Source organism: Monodon monoceros, unplaced genomic scaffold (genome assembly GCF_005190385.1).
Source record: "Monodon monoceros isolate NGI ecotype Baffin Bay Population unplaced genomic scaffold, NGI_Narwhal_1 Super_Scaffold_16, whole genome shotgun sequence".
Classification (NCBI taxonomy): domain Eukaryota; kingdom Metazoa; phylum Chordata; class Mammalia; order Artiodactyla; family Monodontidae; genus Monodon; species Monodon monoceros.
This window is the reverse complement of record NW_021703772.1, coordinates 65,350,816-65,375,872: the sequence shown is the minus strand read 5'-3', so window position 1 is coordinate 65,375,872 and position 25,057 is coordinate 65,350,816. Positions and strand designations below refer to the sequence as shown.

General features: G+C 33.9%; 1 protein-coding gene across 1 annotated transcript in view; it reads right to left on the bottom strand.

Moving 5' to 3' along the window:
- SCN7A (sodium voltage-gated channel alpha subunit 7) overlaps positions 1 to 25,057 on the bottom strand; it is a 96,139-nt gene that overhangs the window by 53,084 nt on the left and 17,998 nt on the right. Inside the window, exons 2-9 of the mRNA XM_029224461.1 lie at positions 17,620 to 17,858; positions 14,253 to 14,365; positions 13,669 to 13,758; positions 13,170 to 13,298; positions 11,701 to 11,792; positions 8,435 to 8,641; positions 6,166 to 6,235; positions 3,377 to 3,518 (exon numbers count right to left, since the gene is read on the bottom strand). Coding sequence (XP_029080294.1) covers positions 3,377 to 3,518; positions 6,166 to 6,235; positions 8,435 to 8,641; positions 11,701 to 11,792; positions 13,170 to 13,298; positions 13,669 to 13,758; positions 14,253 to 14,365; positions 17,620 to 17,858 — 1,082 coding nt within the window. The remainder of the gene's footprint in view (positions 1 to 3,376; positions 3,519 to 6,165; positions 6,236 to 8,434; positions 8,642 to 11,700; positions 11,793 to 13,169; positions 13,299 to 13,668; positions 13,759 to 14,252; positions 14,366 to 17,619; positions 17,859 to 25,057) is intronic.

The following is a 25,057-nucleotide window of genomic DNA, read 5'->3' as shown; positions in this document are numbered from 1 at the left end:
AGACATATATGTAAGGTACAAAATATATGGTGCAAAACCAGGGAAGAATTTAGTAATTTAATTAATTCAGGCTGAACATCTGACTTTTATGTCTTCATTAACAGAGTAAACATGTTGAAAGGAAAAAACTGTCATCTTTCAATAAAGAAAGCTGGACAGTCTGAATATGAAAGATTATTTACTTTGAAGTAGAATCTTTAACTATACGAAGTGTAATAAAGTCAAAGAATGGCTGTTTGGAGATTACTTTCCTCTGAACTTTATGGAAACATCACAACGAGGTACAAAATCCGTTCTATTCAAAGGGGTGAGGAACAGGAATATTTCTATATCTGTCGGAATACCTCCTTTGTTGATGAACCTCTAGACAAATCACAAAGGAAAGTCATATCATTCACTTATATGAAGTCATTTGTGGATAGAAAAATACAAAACTGTAGATTTCCAAACTGCGCATTGACTAGCTTTTATTTCATAATAATTACCTAAGATATATCAGAAAACTTTTAAATTTATAAGTAGATATGACAAATTCAAAATATAGTCCACTGATTTATCTTCATTGATTAAAAGTATATGAACAAATTTCAAGAAAACAAATGGGAATAGTTTTAATTTTTAAGTGTTCATTTGAATCAATAGACAGGTATTTACAGAAAATACTGTGTTGATATAACAGAGTTAAGAATGTTTACAAATTAATACGACCTTCTAACATTTAGTCAGAAATAATTTCTTATTAATCTATAGAATGTTTTTCTTTAAAGGTATTTTTAATAAACTCGATTATCCCAGCGACTCAGCTATTTAGGATGTGGTTAAATATTTTTCCTACTAAATGGCTGTCATTTACAGTATATTCAGGAGTTAGTAATAGATATCATGGAGTACACTGCAGGACATGTATATTAATAAATGCTTTATGGTTATTATTTTATTAATTCTGGGCAAAACATTCGTGTGGTATTTACCACATAGAAAAGAGATGAAAATTAGATAGGCAAAGATCTCACAACTGTGGGGGAATGCCTGAATTCAAAACTTTTGCTCTTTCCCCTATATGAAGCTGATGGAGAATAAAAGTATACAATCTTATTAGAATGGAAAAGTATACAAATTCTAGTTCTATTACATTTTAGCAGGAAATAGGGGCTAATTATACCCCTTTGTCATAGATTTGTTATGAAAATCAAATGAAACAATGTATGAGAAGATCTTAGCTCATGGCAAGTATGCATTATGTTAACTATTGCTAAACATAACTCCATTCCATGAGGATTGACAATCTGCTTTGTTCATTTCCGTACTGATGCTGTATCAAAGAGTACTTGGGTCAAATAAATATTTGTTGAACGAACGGAGAATGATATCCTCTAAAACATGAGCTGTACTCTTTGGGAATAATTACCAAATTTCCCTAGCCACAGTCAGTTTAGTTCCGTAGGGCAATGCTCAGAGTAAAAACCAAGTCCAAATCAAAGCAAACCTTATCTACACTAGTCAATAAAAATTTAGAGTACAATAATGATGAAGGTCCTGTAAGACTCCAGCACCAGGGCACTCCCAAACTGATTTCTCATTTCACTGGTTGTATGAGAGGATTTCCTTTAGACCAATGTTACCAAGAAAATTAGCTAACGCACTTTGAAAGCTGTAAAAAAAAAAGGCAAGACATTCACTATTATATAAAGTAACATAACTCATGAATATTTACTTATATTTTTGTTTATTAAAATTTCATCAAACATTTCTATGTGTTAGATGCTGAGAATACAAAAATTAAAATAAGACAAAATACTTCTTCTTAGGTAGTGTATCTCCTAGTGGGAGGAAATGCTGAACAAGCAATTAAAATAACCACTACCTGAGGCAATTACAGGGTACCATGGAATTCTGATGTTGAATATGTCCAGCTCTAAAAGAAGAGGTTGGGGAAAAGCTCAAAAAAGAAATATAGCTTGGAGGCAAAAATCTGAGGCATGAGACTGAAGATGGAAGAAACTTGAATTTGTACACACTGAAACAAGAAATTATAGGCAAAGGTCATTTAGGAAACAGCAAATCTTTTTGACTCAAATAAAGCAGAGAGTATATATTGGGATATTTTTGGGAAATGAATCTGGCAACAAATGCTGAGACTAGATTTTAAAGGGCACTATGGACAATGCATATGGACTTTGAACTTCATCTCACAGAAATTTGGAAATCACTGAAGGATTGTTAGAAGGAGAATAACATGATGAGATTATTTTAGAAATAAGAAGTTTACAGTGTTGTGGAGGAGGCATTGATGCTTGTCAAAATTTTGGGAAATAACAATATAACTACTCTTACAAAATTAGAAAAATATAGTTTGCATAAAGAAAAAATCACTTGTAATATTTTCATGTACTTTTACTAGAAATATAATTATACTACAAGCATGTTTGGTTTACTTGATTTTCATTTAATAATATATTATGAATCTTTGTGCCAAAAATATATTATATTATCCTTATCATTATTAATGGCCTGTAAACACACATACACACACACCATAATTTATTCAATCATAAAAGTATGGTGTGTGTGTTTAAAAAGAGTGCTCTTCTTCAACTGTAAATACTTTTGGAATTTAAAGTAATTTACTTATTTTATCTAACATCCTTCCATATTAACTATGCTGCTGAAATGACACTGCATATTCCACTATACTGGAACTTTTCTTAAAAGAAAAATTGAATCTCTATTTTAATGAGCACGTATTATATCCTTCTGAGCCACTATGGCACCCAAATCATCAGTTATAAAGGAGGACTCTCAGCATTTTGATTTCAAGTCTCATAACAGCAGGCTTTCTGCTATTACAACTGGAGCCTGATTGAATATTAAAGGAGAATGAGAAGAAATAGAGAATTAAAGAGAAGGAGTACATTGTGGGCATTCAACAAATAATTTCTTAATACATGGTAATCTCATAGGTTCAATTTTTTTGTCTAAAGAATTAGTAGTTAGAAATGCTCTTTACTTAATGTCAAATGTCTGAGAGCACAGAGCAGTATAGTGATCTCTGGCAGATACATGTGTTTTAACTTTGGGGAGATTACCTAAATGCTCTGATCTTAGGGTCTTCATAAAAAAGCGCATATACATATTTATATCCTTGTAGGATTGTTTCAAAGATTAAATAAGATATCAATACCATACATAAGAACACAGACTTGGGCTCAGTTTTAACATACAGTTTGACATTAGGTAATTCTCGTCCTCTTTTCTTCTGTCCTCAAATTCTTCTTCACATAAAAATTTAATACAGTGTATTATATTTGATCATTATTTCAGAAAGGAGGAGCATGGCACCATTTTTCTGTGCAGTGCAGATTCTCTGTGTTCTTACCTGGTGATAAAGTGCTTCAGGGTAATCCTGCATCATTAACCGAAATAAGGCTAATAAGGTCCAGCCAAAACTGTCAAAATTTGTGTAGCCATAATCAGGATTTACACCAGCTTTTACACACACATATCCTTCAGGACACTGACTAATTAAGACACAGAAAAGAAAAACTGTTTACTCTTAGGTGACTTTCAGATTATGGTCAATTCATAAATATATAACATCTGCTCATGAATAATAAACGGCTCCCTCTTCCACAGGAAGTAGTCTTCTCCCAAACAATTCCCGGCGGAAAAAGCTGCATATGAGTTAGATTTTAAGTTGATATAAGTGAACAGTGTTAATTAAACGAAAAGACAACAGGGCCTCACAAATGGTTTTTGCTAAGCCTTTTCTTAAAGATTTCTTTACTACCCAGTATCAAAGTGAAAGTATAACTGACGGAAAATAACACTGATAAAAATAAAACTGTAGTAGTTTAGGGTTTAATTTTTAAGTGATATCATCTCAAACCCTTACATCCCATTATTCAAGGGTGAGAAAAATTTTATTTTCAATAATTTATAAGCAGAACTGGCAGTTTGGTAGAAAGATGATTAAATATTTATTTCATTTCCTTTCATGGAGTCTTCATACTTTTACCTACTGGGGCTTGGGTGTTGTGGTCCATTATGACAGTAGTGGCCCAATAAATCATGCTTCCTCCATCCACAACTCTCTGTAGTTCCTCCTACATTATTGGAACTTTGGCCATGTGACTTGTTTTGCATACTTGTTAATGGTTAACAATTGTGATGCAAACAGAGGTTTAAAAAGTACTTGTGTGTTGAGGCTTGTTAAATTGCTGACCTACAGAATCTGAACAAATGATTTTTTTTTTTTTTTTGTGGTACGCGGGCCTCTCACTGTTGTGGCCTCTCCCATTGCGGGGCACAGGCTCCGGACGCGCAGGCTCAGCGGCCATGGCTCACGGGCCCAGCCGCTCCGCGGCATGTGGGATCTTCCCGGACCGGGGCACAACCCGTGTCCCCTGAATTGGAAGGCGGACTCTCAACCACTGCGCCACCAGGGAAGCCCGAACAAATGAATTTTTGTTCTTGTCTTAAAGCACCAACTTTTAGGATAGTTTACCATGCAGCAAAGTATGATGGCTGCAGGTGAAACGCTGTATGACTTTCTCTTCTGGCCTTGACATACTATATCATTGTGATTCTGTCTATCCATGACCAGATATCTCCAACATGCATTTCAGGTCAAATTTAATTTGGAATGTCCATTGAAAGGGTTAGATCAAGTGGGATGGGGCAGAAACGATGCGATGAAATCACAATCTGGACTTGAAAACAGAAAGGAAGCCCAGAAGTAGGGTGGCAAAAAGAGTTGAGTAAGCAACAATATGTCTAAATCACCTTAATACAACTAAACTACATAACTCATGTTCCCCTCTCCCGTGTGCTTTTTTGTCAATCTGTGCCCAGAGCCTCTAAGAAAGAGCTGAGTTTACAAATGGATGTCAAGTCATCCCGGCTTAGGGAAGTAACATAAGGAATTGAGTCATAGTACTGCTGAGAAGCACTCTATTTCTACCTTCTTATCTCTTCATCTGAAATTATAGGACAATAAAACTTGAGAGTTTTGTCATCTCACTGAAGAATTATTTATAAGTACTGTTTTTAAGAGCAATCAGCTTGTGATTAATGTAAATTATATTCATTAAAGACATACAAGCCATAAAATAAGTGAAATAACATCATATCTTTAATTTTTTTTTCTTCAAAGTCTTCGGGCTGAAGAACAGATTATATTTTCTTTCTTGATAATTCCTATTAGCTCTGGGGCACACTGAAAACAGAAAATCAGATTCTTATTTAAGTCCCAGCTCTTCCATTTACTAACTTCTTGACCTTGAATAAACCATTTAGCTAGTCTATCCATTATACTTTTTTCTGTAAAATCAGATTAATAGTATTCCATATTGTACACTTCTCAGCATGGTTTTGATGGTAAAATGAGATTACGTAATCAAATGGGAACCATTTATAAAAGCAATAATCATTAAATAAATACTATTGATCAGGGATACTGAAACGGAGCAGGACCCTATGGTCCTTGCTCTCCCATGTCCTCATCCTGACTTTTGTCTGTGGAAAAACTTTAACCAAAGAATAAGTTTAATCAGAGAAGTGAGAAAAAGTAGAAACAAAGGAAAACAGTCAAAGGAGACCAAATAATAATAGTTTAGTCATTAAACATAGTCAAGGACCTTTAGTTCCTTCTCAAGGGCTACAGATAATATTCTGAGCCATATCCTGTGAGCTGTCTATAGATGCTGAAATCCCCACCAGGTGGAAGAAGTTAACTACATGAAGACCAGACTGTAGCCGTGACATGAGCTGCCATAATTCCAAGAACTGGCCTCGAGGAAATGGGAACAAACCGACCCTGGAACTGAAGATTAACTGTACTTAAAACAATCAAGATGATGCTGGTCAGACCACCGATGACCAATATCAAGATGTCTGTCAGAGCTGACTGCGCTGTTCCTGCCTGTAGCCCCCTCCCTCCATCTATAAAAGCTCTTGCTCCCTGATTGTCAGGGTGGTGGGGTCAGAGTCGGCCATTGGACACAGGCTTCCGCCCTCTCCCCACCCCATCCCCTGCTCACGGTTGCTGGCACCCAAAATAAAGCAAACTTTCCTTTCCACCAACCTGGCCTTTTTACCGGCTTTTGAGCATTGAACAGCCAGACCTCACTTCTGGTTACAATAGAAGAAAACATTAATACCACTTACCCAGCATCTGTTCTGTTGCCACAAAGAAGAGCATATCTTTCTCCTTCCAAATAATAAAAGTTTTCTGTTTCTGAAAAATAGGAAAGAAATGATATTCCATATCTAATCTTGAGTGGACAGCATATCTGAAACCCAGTTAAATCTGTACAGATGAACATACTTCTGTACAGTGAGAAGGAAGGAGCATAGAGCCTGCCTCCCCCGCTTTTCTTTTAAATCTAGGAGGCTGTCCTAGCATCCAGTGTACAGGCCAAAAGACCTCTGGCAATCCACCTACTCCAGCCAGGTATGACCAGACCCTGAAAGAAAAATTCCCAAGACTAATCTATTTGAAAATTGAGGATTATTCTTTCCAGGATTTATTCCTGATGATCTTCCTGAACAGAAGACCAGAGCTTTCTGTCTCTGGGTTTAATTTCCATTCTCCTCCCACTTTGCAGCTTATTTTTTTACAATGAGTGTCCAGTGCCGCCTAATTACTTGTCCTGATATCACCTAGTTTCAATCATAATCTGAGCTAATCTGAGTCATAGCCCATAGAATTCATCCAGGTATTTTTATCTGCTATCAATCAAAATGTAAATTGCGTATTTATAGATATCAGTTACCAGGGTTGGGAACATACAGGCTTAGTAGCATTGCTTTTTAGGTTCTGAATTCAAATCACACAAATCAAACCCATGAGATCAGTCCTGGTGAGTGTGTGTGTGTGTGTGTGTGTGTGTGTATATACAAAATTGAATTACACCAATCTCAGAAAATGTCACTTTAATTTGTCACCTAAAATAATTTTAGAAGAATTTAAAAATCATAGTTAGGAACCATTAATCAAAACTTTTGAGTGACTGTCAAAAACCAAATGAAATTTGACATTAGAACTGAGCACTCCCAAGTGCTCTTCTAAATACAAGGACTACGACATGGAAATTAGATTAAATAATGTTTTGCAAATATATTTCCAGCAATTCCTAACATGCTATTTGAGAAAATGGAATGACTAGAATTGGACAAATATTAAAGTGATAATCTTTAAAATGATTTCATTATAATATACATACTTTAACAAAGAAAAGAACTTGGACTCTATTTTCTTAGCAATAACCAGTGAAGTAGCAAAATTTTTAGTAATTAGCATATTTTTATTACAACATCAAAGAAGCTAAAGGGGATTTCATTTGGAATCTAAGATTTAACATCCATCTCCTATTGTTCTTATCACTAGAATTAAGACCATGAAATAGACCTATATAATAAGGAAACATTTCACATATATACTAATAATTTTGCATTACTTGCATCATAATCATATTATGGGATAAACCAAAGAGTAAAATTTATTAAGATTTGTTTTAGAACTTATTAAATCCAAAGTATAAATAAAATTAAGTTAGAAGGACTACTTAAGGTTAAACAATATTTTATTTTTATTAGTTGAACAATATGCTTTTGGTTTTTTCTAAATACTGTCAGAAAGGAGCTGATGATTTTAATATGAGGGAAAAATCTAATAAGAGAGTATGGCCTGGTGAAAATGGAATGGGTTTTAAAGCCAGATGGAGCTTGGCTAGAATCCTAGTTTTGCCACCGAGTGGTTATAGTATGCTAGAACATTCACAAAATTTCTCCTTACTTCTGTTTCCCTGTTGGTAACAGGGGTTATTCATATCTTTTCTGGAGGATTATGGTGAAGATATGTGATCAGGCATGTGAATTACTTATGTATAAGGGCTAAGCAATACTTGTTTGACATTATTTCTGTTAGCCTAAAATATTTTCATTATTCATCAAAGTATAACTCAAAGCATTTAAAATGAGCAGCAGCAATTGAAATACAACAATAGTAAGAATTTCTATATTGTAGGTCATTTTTTGATTTATATGATCACCCCAAAGTTTCTAATGTGCACAATTACATTTAAATTTTAAACAACTTTATCGAAGAAAGGTAGTATCATGAGGATTGTACTCTGATAAAATTGCAATTAAGACTTTGGTCATATTTATTTATTTATTTATGAAAGGACAAAACTTGCAAGTTTTAGTTCCAAACTTAGGTTTCCCTGATTTAACTGTCTGAAGACTTGGAACGTTATTATCCTGATAAAGGAAACTGATCCAAATTAGTACTTGAGCATAGTTATGGCATTTATATGAAGGTTGTTCTGAAGTCAAATTTGTTCTGAAATTGAATGTTCAATATTTCTGTGAAGAATGTTTTGCCAGTAAGAAAAGTTTTAATTTTTTTGATATAGATGCAAGGGATTCTTACCTCGAATATAATAAGAGTTTCCAGTTCTGTTGTGCAGTGTTTCAGTTTCATTTTCTTGGGGCCATCGCAAACATTTATGCTTCAGGTTGCCCATGAAGAGCCCCATCCCAATCAGAGAAAATATGCTCAGAAAGAAGAGAGTTAGGATAATGACCCCAGTGAGTTTCTTCAAACAATGGATCAGGATCCCTACAAAAGACTTCAGACCTGAAAAGAGAAAGGTTTGTTTTCGATAAAATAAAATATCTTAGTAAAGCAGGATTAGCAAACTTCTCCCATGGCAAATGCAGATGCCATCGAAATCAATAGCTTTGTGTTTTATAATTTAATTCACCATTATCTAGGTCCAATGACTAAAATGAATAAAACCCTTAACTTTAAGGTTTCTGTATGATTGCTAATTTATTACACCTGGCAATAATTTAGACATAACTTAGTATTTTTAAATTAGTTATTTGTTTGTTTCTCTTTACTACATAAAGAACAGGCCTTCTCTCTTGGCTATTGCTTTTCATACTAATCACCATTATTTATAAGCATAGGTAAAGGCGTAGAGTTAAAAATCAACATGGGTTGCAAATGTTGAAACAAGAAATAGCTTGAAATAGCGGTATTCTATACATTCTTTCATTAACTTTTTTTTTAAACATCTTTATTGGAGTATAATTGCTTTACAATGGTGTGTTAGTTTCTGCTTTATAACAAAGTGAATCAGTTATACATATACATATATCCCCATATCTCTTCCCTCTTGCATCTCCCTCCCTCCCACCCTCCCTATCCCACCCCTCTAGGTGGTCACAAACCACTGAGCTGATCTCCCTGTGCTATGCGGCTGCTTCCCACTAGCTATCTATTTTACTTTTGGTAGTGTATATATGTCCATGCCACTCTCTAGCTTTGTCAAAGCTTACCCTTCCCCCTCCCCATATCCTCAAGTCCATTCTCTAGCAGGTCTGTGTCTTTATTCCCATCTTGCCCCTAGGTTCTTCATGATGATTTTTTTTTTCTTAGATTCCATATATATGTGTTAGCATATGGTATTTGTTTTTCTTTTTCTGACTTACTTCACTCTGTATGACAGACTCTAGGTCCATCCACCTCACTATAAATAACTCAATTTCATTTCTTTTTATGGCCCAGTAATATTCCATTGTATATATGTGCCACATCTTCTTTATCCATTCATCTGTTGATGGACACTTAGGTTACTTCCATGTCCTGGCTATTGTAAATAGAGCTGTAGTGAACATTTTGGTACATGACTCTCTTTGAATTATGGTTTTCTCAGGGTATATGCCCAGTAGTGGGCTTGCTGGTTCATATGGTAGTTCTATTTTTAGTTTTTTAAGGAACCTCCATACTGTTCTCCATAGTGGCTATCTCATTAACTTTTTAAGAACTCAATTTTTAGAGCTGATTAAGTAAAACATGAAAAACTTTTAATGATTAGAAATGAGAATAACACATAACTGTGATTGTATGTGGCTGTATTTATATCAGAATACTTACTAATCGAGAATTCAACTTTAAAGCTAGATTTATTTAAGAACATTCATTTTTCTAATTATTAAATAATACATGCTCAATTTTGAAAACATAGAAAACAAGAAGATACAACAACAAAAACACCATAATTAAATTTCATTGATGAAACTACTATAAGCCTTCCTTCCTCCCTTGCTTCCTTCCTTCTTTCCATCCTTCCTTCGTTAGTTCCCTCCTTCCTTCCTTCTCTTTTTCCCTTGCTCCTTTTTTATTTGTTGGTCTGTTTAAATTTATGATCCTAATAGCTACTCAGCTCAACAATGGATGAGAATATACTAGCTCTGTGACGTTGAGCAAGTTACCAACATTTCTATGCTTGTTTTATTATTTTTTAAATGGGTATAGTGATACCTATTTCATATATCATTGTGAGAATTGAAAATCTATTTTTTAAATGACCTCCTCAGATGATTAGATTTCTTGAGTGTAATAGAATAGGGTTGAAATAAAGTTATTCCTGTGGTTAAAGAAATGTGATATCTAGAGTAAATATACAATTTTAATTGCTATCATACCGAAATATATATTTATAGCTACTTTTGCCACCTGGAATAATACTACTAATTTTTTTTTGCCATATGCAAGTCTTTTTAAAGTATTACATTAGAAATGGAATTTCTGTATCAAAATATATGACCATATTTAAGTATCGATTCATACGTTCAAATTGTTGAGATGTTGAACCAATGCATAAACCAGAGACTATAAATATATATTCAGGCCTTCACTAAAGCTAGGACATTTAAAAAAAATATCATTGCCAATGTATTAGAAGAAAAATAAGAGATATAATTTATAAACCATACAATTCACCTGTTTAATGTGTACTATTTAATCTTTCAGTATATCCACAAGGTTAGGCATCCATTACCATATTTCTCCAACCTTTTTTTGCTGTTTTGCCCCGCCTGTTCTCAAAGTACAGAGTATGCAATATATCTGGCCTTTTTATGGTGTTCCAGTGGATGAAAGTTGCCTGTAGATCTTATTTTTGGTATTATCACACTTGCCTGTGGGTTTATTCGTTCAACTATTTCATAATACCTCTGACTCATAGAAGCCAAAAAAAAACTCAGGGTCAAGTTTTCCTAGCTGATTGTTTTTATTCATTCAGAACAACAAATCAGAAGGTATTGGTAGGCTTCTCTAAGACTCTTTCAGGAATGGGAGGTGTAAATTAGTTGTCAGCTTCTTCCATCAATGTGGTCACAGCTCCACTTTATTTAGCAGAACCTTCTTAAACTTTGTGGCATGTGGAATGCATCCTATCCAAGCACTGACAGCAAAAGGAAATTTATCTTATTTTATATTGCTTTGTTCATTTCAACTGGTTTTTAGACACAGTGAGGAAAAGAAGAGGACAGATTAGATATCTGTCTAAACTGCTCTCTCTCTCAGAAGTCTAAGGACAATTTTATAAGTTCATATTTAAGACATAAGAATGAGTAAAAAAGAAAAAACTAGAAAAATAATATATTTTGATTGAGCTCTATATTTTATTATCAAAGCATTGAACCCACTTCAAATTAGTAAAAAATGTGATATTTCTTTCTTGCCGTTCCAGGAGTGACTGAAATAAATTTGAAAATCAGATAATTCATTTATTCCAAAGCTAAAACACTGTTCAATTTAACATTTCTTCAAGCAATAATAGGGGTGTTCAGATGAATACACGGAAGTACATGAAACAAAATGAAGAACTCAATGCCTTTTCTTACCTTGGTTTAAAGGAATAATTTTCAAAATTCTCAAATTTCTTGTAATTTGAAATATTGAAATGAAGTTTGGAGGTGAATATCTTGATATATGCCTGTGGGATTAAATTGGAGTCATTTAGAAGTCATATTGGCTCTTTATACTATTTGAAACTTATTTTTAAAACCATATATCCAAATGTTTCACTTGCTTTCATTATTGCATTTTGCAAACAGTTTTATTATTGATTGGAAGGGAAAGACTGCTATAGTGCAAGGTATCCAAGTAAATATTAATCTACAAACAAATTATGAGAGTTTATAAAAGCTTGACACTCTGAGTAGTCATAATTCCGTATCAAATACTCTATATTATGTTCATAAATACTTTGAATCTAATTGGTGAAGAGATAGTTAAAAATAAGGAAATTTTTTTAAAGGAATAAAATTTAAGTATTTAAACTTCTGGTGATGATAATGATGGTGATGAGGTGATGATGATGATGACAATGGTGATGGTGATGACAGCAGAAGTAAAGGTGTATAGTGGTTAACGATACAGACTCTGTAGCCAGACTGACCATGTAGAAATACAGGCTTCACTATTTAAATTACTTAATCTTTCTTGCCTTAGTTTCCTCAAACGTAAAGTAAGGATAATAATACTTCCTAATTCTGAGGATTTGGGGGGATTAAATAAGTTAATATATGTAAAGTTCATGGCAAAGCATCTGGCACATACTAAGGGCTAAATGTTAGCTGTGTTACCTAAGTGTTAGCTAATAGCAATGGCAAGAGCAGAAATAATAATAGTAGAAGTAGTAGTGATAATAATTTCAATGATATTAGCTACTATTTTTCGACTGCTTACAACATGGCAGAAACTAATTATGTTCTTTATAAAGGTTATTTCTTTTTCAAAAAAATTGACCCCAAGTCCACAAATAGAGTATTATTTTAAATTATTTTAACAGAAGTTTGATGCCAGTGACAATTTCTTTAGCCATAAAATAGATTACACTAAGTAGAAGGATTAAATAAATCAATACACATGTAAATTATTAGAACTTAATGTATCATTCTAGAAAAATGTGTGCGTATAAAATATCTTATTCTGATAACTAGAATATTTACTGTTTTTAAGCAATGTAGATTAGAGAAGAATCAAATACACCAGGATCCTCTCTTAAACTCCCAGAAGATTTTCTGTTCACTGAAAATAATCACTTCAAATGCAAAAATTCAATCTCTATTGTTTTTGCTTCGGGTAGATTACAGAGATAATATCCCACTCCTTTCATTTTGAATGCATATTCTAAGGACTAGTTCAGTTGGAGCTGCCTGAGAGAGCTCATTATGGCTATGATTTATGAATTATTCTTTACTCACAGAATTTTTGCAGGCAGAAAACTTTATCATCCTCAATGTTTCTTTATGAAAAGCATTTTCTTAGCAAGGTATTAAGATGTTTGCAACTTAAAAGAAATACTCACTCAAACAAAGTTACACTGAAATCGAGCCAGTTCCATGGATCACCAAAGAAATAAAAAGATCCTGCCCAGATGCCTCTTGCAATGAGTTTTACAAGTATTTCAAATGTATAAATTCCAAGCAAAGTATTCCTGCAGAAAAGTTTTCATATAATAACTTTTCATATTAAAAGTGAGACTAATACATCGTCAACTCTGAAGAACTATGTCGAGGATAATTATCTGGCAACCAAGCAACCAACCAACCAATCAACCAGACGACCATAGGATAGGGCTTTAGTTAGGGCTTCTAGAGTGGGCTATGTCTTACAGCATTAACCATGAAATTTGACTATCAATTAATTGTGGAATGTGTATAAATATTATATTACGTACAATGTATATTATATATTAAAATATTAATTTGTTATATTATGTAATATATAATGTACTGTAACACAATGTATTAAATATAAAATATAATCATATATGCAATTATACATAATAAAATTATATAACTTACTGTAATGCTGGCCCCCATTTTGGCAAATCAGTCATGGACATAAATATGCAGTCAATCAGGATGCTAATTAAAATTAACAGTTGGAAAAAGGTAAGTTATTGTCAAGGAATAACGTTAATAAAAATAATATTGGAAATACATGTTTCTATAATCTGTTTATATGTATTTACACATATGAGATCACATAGTTTCTCAAATGTCAAAAAAATATACTCCTCATATTGGAAACAATGAGGATTACTAAGATTTGTTAACATTTACTACTGTTGTGTGTACTAGAAAAGAAAACAATATATATATATATATTTTTGGCCACGAGGCACGTGGGATCTTAGTTCCCCGACCAGGGATCGAACCCGAGCCCCCTTTAGTGGAAGTGCGGAGTCTTAACTGCTGAACCACCAGGGAAGTCCCTAGAAAATATATTTTAAATGTACTTTCAAATATGGAACACAGTGCAGTTATAATCAAGATTTCAGTATGACCTAAAATGAAAATTAAAAAGAGAAAAAGACTGCAGCAATATCTGAATAGAATAGTTGCATTTGATATTAGTACAGTTTAAAACCAACAGAAAAGGATATGGATGTACCAAAATCTTAATGGCTGTTCTTCTAACTGAATTGAAAGGAGACAATGTACACCAGGTGGCACTGAATCTGAATACTGTTCTCTTTTTATTTAATACTATGAAAGTCTGTAAGAGGAAAAGAAGAACATCAAGTGAAATGAAAATAAAGAACATCAACTGAAATTAGAACTGAGAATTATGATCTCATTAATTATGAAGCATATTGCCAATGATCATTTGTCATGAAGTCTAACAGTTATACTTACATTTTGATATCCTTTTACAGACTAAATCAAATGGAAAGTTTTTTTAAACTATTTTTACTTATATTTAGCCTTATCTACCACTTTTTTTTTAAACAGTGTTCTATCTAAGAAAACTGTTTGCCACACACCAATCCTCAAGTCTTCCTGCAAAACTAATGTAATAGAAAGAAATCTATATCCAGATGGCTCATGGGTATGCATTTAAGCATACTAAAATTCAATGAATGTAAAATAAGTTAATTTTATTTTGAAGCAAATAAGGTATGGGATTATAGTAGTAAAAGTGACCGAATGCACTCAAACATTACATTAATCATTAGTAATTACCTACAGTATAAAACCCCACTTGTAAATTATCAATGACATAAACATATATATATATATATATATTTTTTTTTTTGCGGTACAAGGGCCTCTCACTGTTGTGGCCTCTCCCGTTGCGGAGCACAGGCTCTGGACGCGCAGGCTCAGCGGCCATGGCTCATGGGCCCAGCCGCTCCGTGGCATGTGGGATCATCCCGAACCGGGGCACGAACCCGTGTCCCCCGCATCGGTAGGCGAACTCTCAACCACTGCGCCACCAGGGAAGCCCCGACATAAACATATTTAAAACAAGTTTATATCATGTAAAACTAGTATGTTGGCATATAGAAATATTAAACCAAAAAAGGGAAAAATCAGAAACATTTTAAAAAGGACTTACGTATATGTGTGTATATGTATATGTGTGTAAAATATGGATACACAGTAAAAGTGTATATATATGTGTGTATGTCTGTATATATATATATACACACACACACATAAGTATATACACACATACATATGTGCACTTTTATTATATATACATACCCATTTGGAAAATTCATTTGTTGTGGTGCGTGCATAACTATATTACACATAGTAAACATTATATAGAGTATAATGTAACAGTAATGTAACAGTAATGTATAGCGTATAATGCAATGTGATAAAATATATTATAATATACTGAAATATATATTATATTTAATATATAATTATACAGAGGTGTATATGTGACTATACATTGGTATTTATATTTGTCTATATATACAAATATATATTCATTGATATTTTATGAATACCTATTCTAAATGGAAAACAAACCGTGCTCTGATTCTCCTCAATGGAACACTTTTCCAACATACAATTTGTGTGTATTTTGGCCTGATTGTAGTTATTGTCCCTCTTTCCATTTTAAAAGCAAAAAGAAAGTAAAAAGGGCCAAATAAAATAAATCTGATTGTTTAAAATGTGCTTTCCATGTATTTTCCAAAACAATTTCAAACTTCACACAGGATGTAGCTAACCAGCTTATGTCTTTGTGAAGGAATGAGTAGATCCAGATAGAATAATTTTCTAGTTAATGTTTAAGTGCTGAAATTGTTCATTTCATTTTAGAATTATTTATTTGTCTGTCATCTTTAACAGAGTAAACTAAATATAATTTAAATTTTTAGTATCTTTGTGTTATCACTAATAACAATACTTTTTATACTAAGGTATCCTTACCGTTTTTGGTGTTTTTCAAAATCTTTGATTTTGTCTTCAGTAACACACCTAGATTTGTCTGCCATGTCTGTAAACACTACGAAGAACTCAGAACTCTGCTATAACAGAGTTACCTTTAAGGTTACTGTTATATCAACCGTTAATGACTTAAGCATAGCAAAAGTGAAAGCGGAGATAATTGAGATGAGGACTTACATTTTCACTAAAATGTTCTTAGGGTTTTACAGGTGTTTTATAGCGAATGATGCATAACGCCCATGGAGGCTACCAGAGATACTGGAGTCTTTTGTTAATATATACATTTATACTGTAAATTGTCAATACGCTTCCACCATGCAAAGTATTCAAAAGAGTTGTGATTATACCAAATGCTCACTTTGTCTTCTGTCCAGAAAGTGATTCATTTCCATTTCACCCATTTGGTAAAATCACTGAACACTCTACAAGAATATCAAATTACATTTGTCTACAACGGGACTAATCCTCATCTCTCCCAAATTTGATCTTTCTTTATAGTTACTTCATTGTTGTCAGAAGCACTTCTATTCTTTCAAGCTGGAAACCTTGGCATTATTAATCAGTCTTCAAATCCTGCTATTTCTTCTCGGGTGTGTTACCTCTCTCTCCAAGACACTCCTATAATCCAGACCTCTTGACTTCAGGCCTCAATTGTTTTCTCTCTAATTTCATCTTTCTGACCCTATCTCTTCCATGCAATAGTAATTTAGGAATCTCTAGATTAATCTTACTTAAACACTGCATTCATTACACCAGTACTTTGGCCACCACATTAAAGCCATGTTGCCAGCTCTGTTATCTCATCTTATTTCCCACAATTTGCAACACAGCTACAGGGTTCTAGTTCTATCATCAGCCTGTCTCTTCCCTATTCCAGAATTAATATCTGCTATTGACTGACTGTTCATTGAAGAGCTTCCCTTTGCCTTGTAAAAATGTGAAGTGTTCTCCAAGCTATAACTCAAATTCTATTTTCTTAGTAGAGACTCTTCCAGCTTTGTCAGTCTACACAGATCTCTGTCTTTTCTAAGCATAATTATTTTTATTTTTATCATTTTGTGCTTCTTTTTGGATTGTTCAAAATATTTATAAGTTCCTCAAATCATTCTCTGGATAGAGAAGCTGTGACTGTATGAATGAATAAAATTTATGAATGAAATATACATTGGCTTTATTTTCCTAACTACCGAGTAAGCTCATCAAGTTGAACAGTTGAAATTGCTGTACATAGTATGGAAAATTTATATGATAGTTATTTTAAAATCAGTAATCTTAAGTAGCCAATCATTATGCTCACATAAAAGAAATCATTTACATCAAGGCATAACAGTATAGCCTGTTACATACAAAGTAAAGTAACCCTAAACAAACTAACCTACCAGGCAAATATTCGGTTTTGATAAAAATCTCAAATATGTATGAAATTTGTTATCCAGTTTTCTATAACTTAAAATTACCTCTTCACTTATTCTTCCATCTTCTTTCATCCTATCTCAATTACATTTTTCACATGTCTGGAAAATGAATAAAAATAGAGTCATAATAAGTTTAATTAATCCTTACCATTTTATTCTTGTAGTATGGGTCCACATCTTCCAATGGCTCTGACACCATTGCTCTAGGAAGATTTCCATAAACAAATGGCAGCTCTTTTCCAGCTTCCAAGTCAGTGTTTGGCTTTAAATCTTCTTTGTGTTCCTCACTGTGTTTTATAGCACTATGCTGTTCCATAACTTCAAGAGACTCTCTGGTGAAGGGGGCAAGGCCCTTATGTTCTGGGGAAGCCATTTCCAATTTTGCACCTGAAAAGTATTTTCTTCAGTTCTAGATAAGATTTGTGTATATAAAGAAAAATTTAAAATTTTAAAAGTCTAGGATAGGAATAAAAGAGAAGAGCAAACTGAATAAAAGCATTCAAAGAAAATTCCTGAGTTTTAGAGAAATCTGAGTCATTAAACTTGGTTTTGATTCACTTAATATTAGACTTAATTTGTAATTTCACAAATAACTCATTCTATTTCATTTATTCATCCATTGAATCTTCTTTCTTTTACTGAAATCTGCCTTTCAGTTTCTCCCTTGTAATGAAAGAGTTCTAAAGTGGCTAGAGATTGTTGGAAGGCCAAATCCAATTATTTCACTCTCAGTTGTATTTAACTACTGACTAGACTTTCCTTCTCTAGACTCAGTTTTCATTGGCTCTGGGGGCCCCCTCTTCTTTATCTCTTCCTATAGCTCTGATTAATTCCTTTGACTTAGTTTTTCCTCTGAAATTTTAACTTTGATATCCTTTAAAGTTCTGCTTTTCCCCTAGTTATATCCATCTTTTTGGTAAATACATAGGCAAACACAGAATTTTAACTACTGTACATGGGTATTTACCAAGTACATTTCCCCAAACACTCCCTTCCCTCAGTCATCTATGTGGCAATCCACCAATAACAGCAATTTAACAAGTAAAAACAAAGTTTGTTGTTTTTCCCCAAGACTAGAATCACTCTTTTACCTTCTAGCCATTGTAAAAACAAAAACACACATATAAACTTATTGCCTTGAAAATTACTCATGAAATGTTTTTCTTTGTCATTAATTCCTCTGAAAAAAATAATTTTCTTACAATTATTTTCCATTAGGTATTTAAATATTATCCACTGTTCATATACCTACATCAAGATAGTCATCTTTGTAATTCTATCTCTGGATTGCTCTAGTAGTCTTTACAGGTCTCTCTCAATTCTAGTCTTTATCTACTTCAAGTTGTCCTATGGGTCACTCAATTAGTCTTCATTAAATACAATTTCATGCATCAATTCTCCATTTATGAACCTGGTTCTTTCCTCTCATAAAATTATGTTCTTTTGCTGATTTTTCCCAGTCCAATTTCTATCAAAACCTACACTTCAAATGATCCTGCTCAGTGACAACTGACTGATTATTCTTTATACATTCTCCTTAACCCCCTTTGTAATTTTATTATTGCAATTAAGGATAAGAAATTTTGTACTTGATATTGTAGCATTTTCTATATGTATATTTTGTCTGTAATACTGTTGCCCTTAGCTGAATTTCTTCTATAATATTTTCCTAAGACAGAAATCACACACATATGTATACACACATATATGCTAATCCAGAATTTTCCACTACTGGGTAAAACTGAGTTGTTTAATAGTTGAATCCATTACTTGCTATTAATGGAAAGTAAGAAAAAATATGTTCGTTAATCATAATGGAGTACCAATCATTGTGAGAATCAGACTCCTAATAGGTTAAATAAGAGGTGTGTGAGAGATATTTAAAATACACAAATGGCAGTCTCGTAGACATCCAAGGAGAGGACACATAGTCCATTTCTGTACCCTGAAAAATAAAAATGGAAAATAATTACTAGGGTAACTCCTTATGCCGTTCATGGCATCACAGTTTTCTCGGCTTTTCTTTTCTTTTAATTTCTACTGCATTCTATCTAAAGAATGGCTTTCTATGCTTACTTCTAAGAATGCACATAGAACAAAACGCCATCGCCTGCCTCAACTTTGATATTTCAGTTTAAGTTCCCACCATATGCCTATAACATCTACCTCCAAAAATGTAAATTAAAAGATACTCTAATTGACTAGCCCAGCCTATGGATTTATTTCCTCTTGGTTCAGTTATTTGTGACCAGAGAGAGGGACATTTTCACAATAGCAATGGCAGCTTATGCCCAAGACCCTCAAGGGATGCTGCAAGGATGGGTGTGAAGCAGTTTTAAAGAGAGAAATATGGAATAGGAATGTCAGCATATATCTACTTGGAACTCTCTTTCCAGACTAATAAAAACTAACAATTGCTCATCATAAAATTTACTTATTTTTCAAATATCTTGCTTCAATATCATGCACAAAACTAACACTTATTAAAGGATTATTAAGAATTATTTATATACACCATACACACATACAAATGCATGTATAGGAATACCTCACATATCAAATTTTACTGAGGGGAGTCAAAATGCTTTGAATAAGTACAATTTATGGAGACAAGCTACAGACAACTGAAGTTTGCTCTTACTTACATATATAATCTTCTTCCCTTAAAATATTTAATGAGCTTTCAAAATTGTACTCCTTACATGGAGTTCCTTAACAATTCATGGTTATAGGCTAGTATAAACGAAATCACAAACTTTGGAATTAGACTTACAACCAAATCCTAAATTCTGTTATTAATATTCTTAGAGGTCTCAGTTAAATTACTTATATTCTTGAATCTGTCAATCATAAAATTGGGGTTCCTACTCGGGTTAAATAAGGATAAAATAAAATAATATGAATGAAAATGCCTAGTGCGGTGATTGGCACATAATAGGTTCAAACTACACATAAATTTTTAAAAATTAATTAATTAATTTTTTGGCTGTGTTGGGTCTTTGTTGCTGTGCGCAGGCTTTTCTCTAGTAGCGGAGAGCGGGGGCTACTCTTCATTGCGGTGCATGGGCTTCTCATTGGGTGGCTTCTCATTGCAGAGCACGGGCTCTAGGCGTGCAGGCTTCAGTAGTTGTGGCACTCGGGCTCAGTAGTTGTGGCTCGTGGGCTCTAGAGCGCAGGCTCAGTAGTTGTGGCGCACAGGCTTAGTTGCTCCGCGGCATGTGGGATCTTCCTGGACCAGGGCTCCAACCCAGGTCCCCTGCATTGGCAGGCAGATTCTTAACCACTGCGCCACCAGGGAAGCCCTAAACATAAAATTTTAACTGTGATATGATTTTATATCTTAGAATGATTGGTCGAATCTAACAGAATAATAGTATAGTAGGAATACATGTAAGGTTTTGAAATTTGGACCAAAACAACCCATCTGCACAAGTGCAGTCAGTACGTTTTTACAGCAGAGAAAACTACCAAGGGGGTTTACTTAATAGTAAGTGCAATATAAATCAATACTGATTTGTGTCTGCCAAGAAAGCTAATATAACCTTTATTGGTATTGAAGGAAGATGAAGGAGGCAATTTCTCTCTCTTCTGCTGTATTCCATGACCACTCTTAAAAGGCATGCATGTCAACTGGAGGGTCTTCAAATGGGATCAGCATATGATAAAACTCAAATCATGCCATCTACAGACCAGTTAAAATAATAGAGGCTATATTAGTTGAAGCAGAAGAGACTGAAGTGGAACATTATTGTTTCCAAGTATCTGAATGATTTTATGTAGAAGAGAAATTAGATTTAAGTATTACTTTAAAAAAATAAGATGAACTAGGAGCAATGAGCTGAAGCCAGAATAGATTTGGCTCAAGATAATAAAGCACTTTCTAAATAGCCATTGAAAAATGGAATAAGTTGACTTGGACATTAATCCTTCCCTCTGACTAGCAATGTGGAAGCATGGACTTATTAACAGTTAGAATAATTTAAATGGATCCAAATATGATTGATGGCGACCTTGTACTTTTAGAACTTTGCAATCCTAAAATCTTTGAATATTCACAGAGTATCATGTGACCTAAAAGTTTAGGCTAAATATTAGCTAAACTAAACCTATGCAGCACTGAATTAACAATAATTGAATTAACAAAATCAAAAGCATTTTTAACATATATCTCTTCATATTACAGTAAAAGTGCTTTTTTATATTTTTAGTGATCCATTCTAACTGCTAAAAATCATTATTAAGTTTATGTGTGTAAAAAATAGTGTCCTTAAAAGTAGATACAAAGGGAGGTTGCAACCTTATTGCAAAGATGCCACCATTAATGAAAATATTTTTGAACACCATCCATTGAAACCTCAAAATTTAATTTGCCAGCGAGTCTTCTTACTGTATAGCCCAAATATAATCTTCTTTTTCTTTCTGTTATCACTTCACAGCACAACAGTCTTTGATTACTCAGTCTGCCACCTACTAGCTATGAGATCTTAATAACATAGCCTGGGTAAATTTTGGAACCCCTCATATATCACACTGGGTCACAAACATTAAACCAGACCATATACAGAAAGCCTGCTACACAGTACTGACTTTATCAGTGCTAATTCTCTCTCTCAGTCCAGTCAGTTGTCCCCAAAGACTTCTTTAGTCATGATTTTGATGTTGAATGAAACTACTCCAGTTGTTGACTAGGTGAATAAATGGATAGTGGGCCTTGTCTTCTGTGGTATGACAAAGAAATGCAAGCACTTAATCAGATAAAACTGGCTTGCATCTGACTTTTAGATGGCTGAGTGCAGATTGTAAATTATTAATCATTAAACCATAATTCAGTAAAAACATTTCTGTGGGGAATTTATGAAATACGGTGCAAGCCCTACGTTTTCTGGTGAGTGATCTTAATATAGCACTAATGCCTGAAAAATATAGAAAGATTAATAGTTAATCTAGCCATTAGACCACCTTTCTAAAAAACTGAATAGCTGAAGTAAGATTTTGGCAAAAATTGTATCAAAGTCAACTCAGGTTTGGACTCTAACAAGTTCCAAGTGTAATAATATTTTATATTGTTGATTAAAGTGCAAGCTATTTCCCTTGGTCATTAGATGAAAGGAGCAGTACCAGCATCAGTATGGAGAAAAGATCTTTTTTTTTTTTAACAGCTTTATTGGAGTATAATTGCTTTACATTGTTGTGTTAGTTTCTGCTGTATAACAAAGTGAATCAGCTATATCCCCATATCCCCTTCCTCTTGCATCTCCCTCCACCCTCCCTAACCCACCCCTCTAGGTGGTCACAAAGCACCGAGCTGATCTCCCTGTGCTATGCGGCTGCTTCCCACTAGCTATCTATTTTACGGTTGGTAGTGTACATATGTCAGCGCCACACTTTCATATCTTCCCAGCTTATCCTTCCCTCTCGCTGTGTCCTCAACTCCATTCTCTACACATGTGTCTTTACTCCTGTCCTGCCCCTATGTTCTTCAGAAACACTTTTATTTTGATTCCATATATATGTTAGCATATGGTATTTGCTTTTCTCTTTCTGACTTACTTCACTCTGTACGACAGACTCTAGGTCCATCCACCTCATGAAAAATAACTCAATTTCATTTCTTTTTATGGCTGAGTAATAGTCCATTGTATATATGTGCCACGTCGTCTTTATCCATTCATCTGTCGATGGACACTTAGGTTGTTTCCATGTCCTGGCTATTGTAAATAGTGCTGCAATGAACATTGTGGTACATGACTCTTTTTGAATTGTGCTTTTCTCAGGGTATATGCCCAGTAGTGGGATTACTGGGTCCTATGGTAGTTCTATTTTCAGTTTCTTAAGGAACCACCATACTGTTCTCCATAGTGGCTATATCAATTTACATGCCTGCCAACAGTGCACGAGGGTTCCCTTTTCTCCACACCCTCTCCAGCCTTTATTGTTTCTAGATTTTTTGATGATGGCCATTCTGATCGGTGTGAGGTGATACTTCACTGTTTTGATTTGCATTTCTCTCATGATTAGTGATGTTGAGCACCCTTTCATGTGTTTGTTGGCAATCTGTATATCTTCTTTGGAGAAATGTCTATTTAGGTCTTCTGCCCATTTCTTAATTGGATGTTTGTTTTGTTGGTATTGAGCTGAATGAGCTGCTTGTAAATTTTGGAGATTAATCCTTTGTCAGTTCCTTTGCTAACAAATATTTTCTCCCATTCTGAGGGTTGTTTTTTCGTCTTGTTTATGGTTTCCTTTGCTGTGCAAAAGCTTTTAAGTTTCATTAGGTCCCATTTGTTTATTTTTATTTTTATTTCCATTTCCCTAGGAGGTGGATCAAAAAGGATCTTGCTGTGATTTATGTCATAGAGTGCTCTGCCTAAGTTTTCCTCTAAGAATTTTATAGTGTCTGGTCTTACATTTAGGTCTTTAATCCATTTGCAGTTTATTTCTGTGTATGGTGTTAGGGAGTGTTCTAATTTCACTCTTTTACAGGTAGATGTCCACTTTTCCCAGCACCACTTATTGAAGCAGCTGTCTTTTCTCCATTGTATAGTCTTGCCTCCTTTATCAAAGGTAAGGTGACCCTATGTGCATGGGTTTATCTCTGTGCTTTCTATCCTGTTCCATTGATCTATATTTCTGTTTTTGTGCCAGTACCATACTGTCTTGATTACTGTAGCTTTGTAGTATACTCTGAAGTCTGGGAGCCTGATTCCTCCAGCTCCTTTTTTTTTTCTCAAGATTGCTTTGGCTATTCAGGGTCTTTTGTGTTTCCATACAAATTGTGAAATTTTTTATTCTAGTTCTGTGAAAACTGCCATTGGTAGTTTGATAGGGATTGCATTGAATCTGTTGATTGCTTTGGGTAGTACAGTCCTTTTCACAATGTTGATTCTTCCAATCCAAGAACATGGTATATCTCTCCATCTGTTTGTATCATGTTTAGTTTCTTTCATCAGTGTCTTATAGTTTTCTGCATACAGGTTTTTTGTCTCCTTAAGTAGGTTTATACCTAGGTATTTTATTCTTTTTGTTGCAATGGTAAATAGGAGTGTTTCCTTAATTTCACTTTCAGATTTTTCACCATTAGTGTATAGGGATGAAAGAGATTTCTGTGCATTAATTTGGTATCCTGCTACTTTACCAGATTCATTGATTAGCTCTCGTAGTTTTCTGGTAGCATGTTTAGGATTCTCTATGTAGAGCATCATGTCATCTGCAAACAGTGACAGTATTGCTTCTCCTTTTCCGATTTGGATTCCTTTAATTTATTTTTCTTCTCTGAATGCTGTGGCTAAAACTTCCAAGACTATGTTGAATAATAGTGGTGAGAGTGGGCAACCTTGTCTTGTTCCTGATCTTAATGGAAATTGTTTCAGTTTTTAACCATTGAGAACGATGTTAGCTGTGAGTTTGTCATATATGGCCTTTATTCTTTTGAGGTAAGTTCCCTCTATGCCTACTTTCTGGAAAGTTTTTATCATAAATGGGTGTTGAATTTTGTGAAAAGCTTTTTCTGCATCTATTGAGATGTTCATATGGTTTTTATCCTTCAATTTGTTATTATGGTGTATCACATTGATTGATTTGCCTAT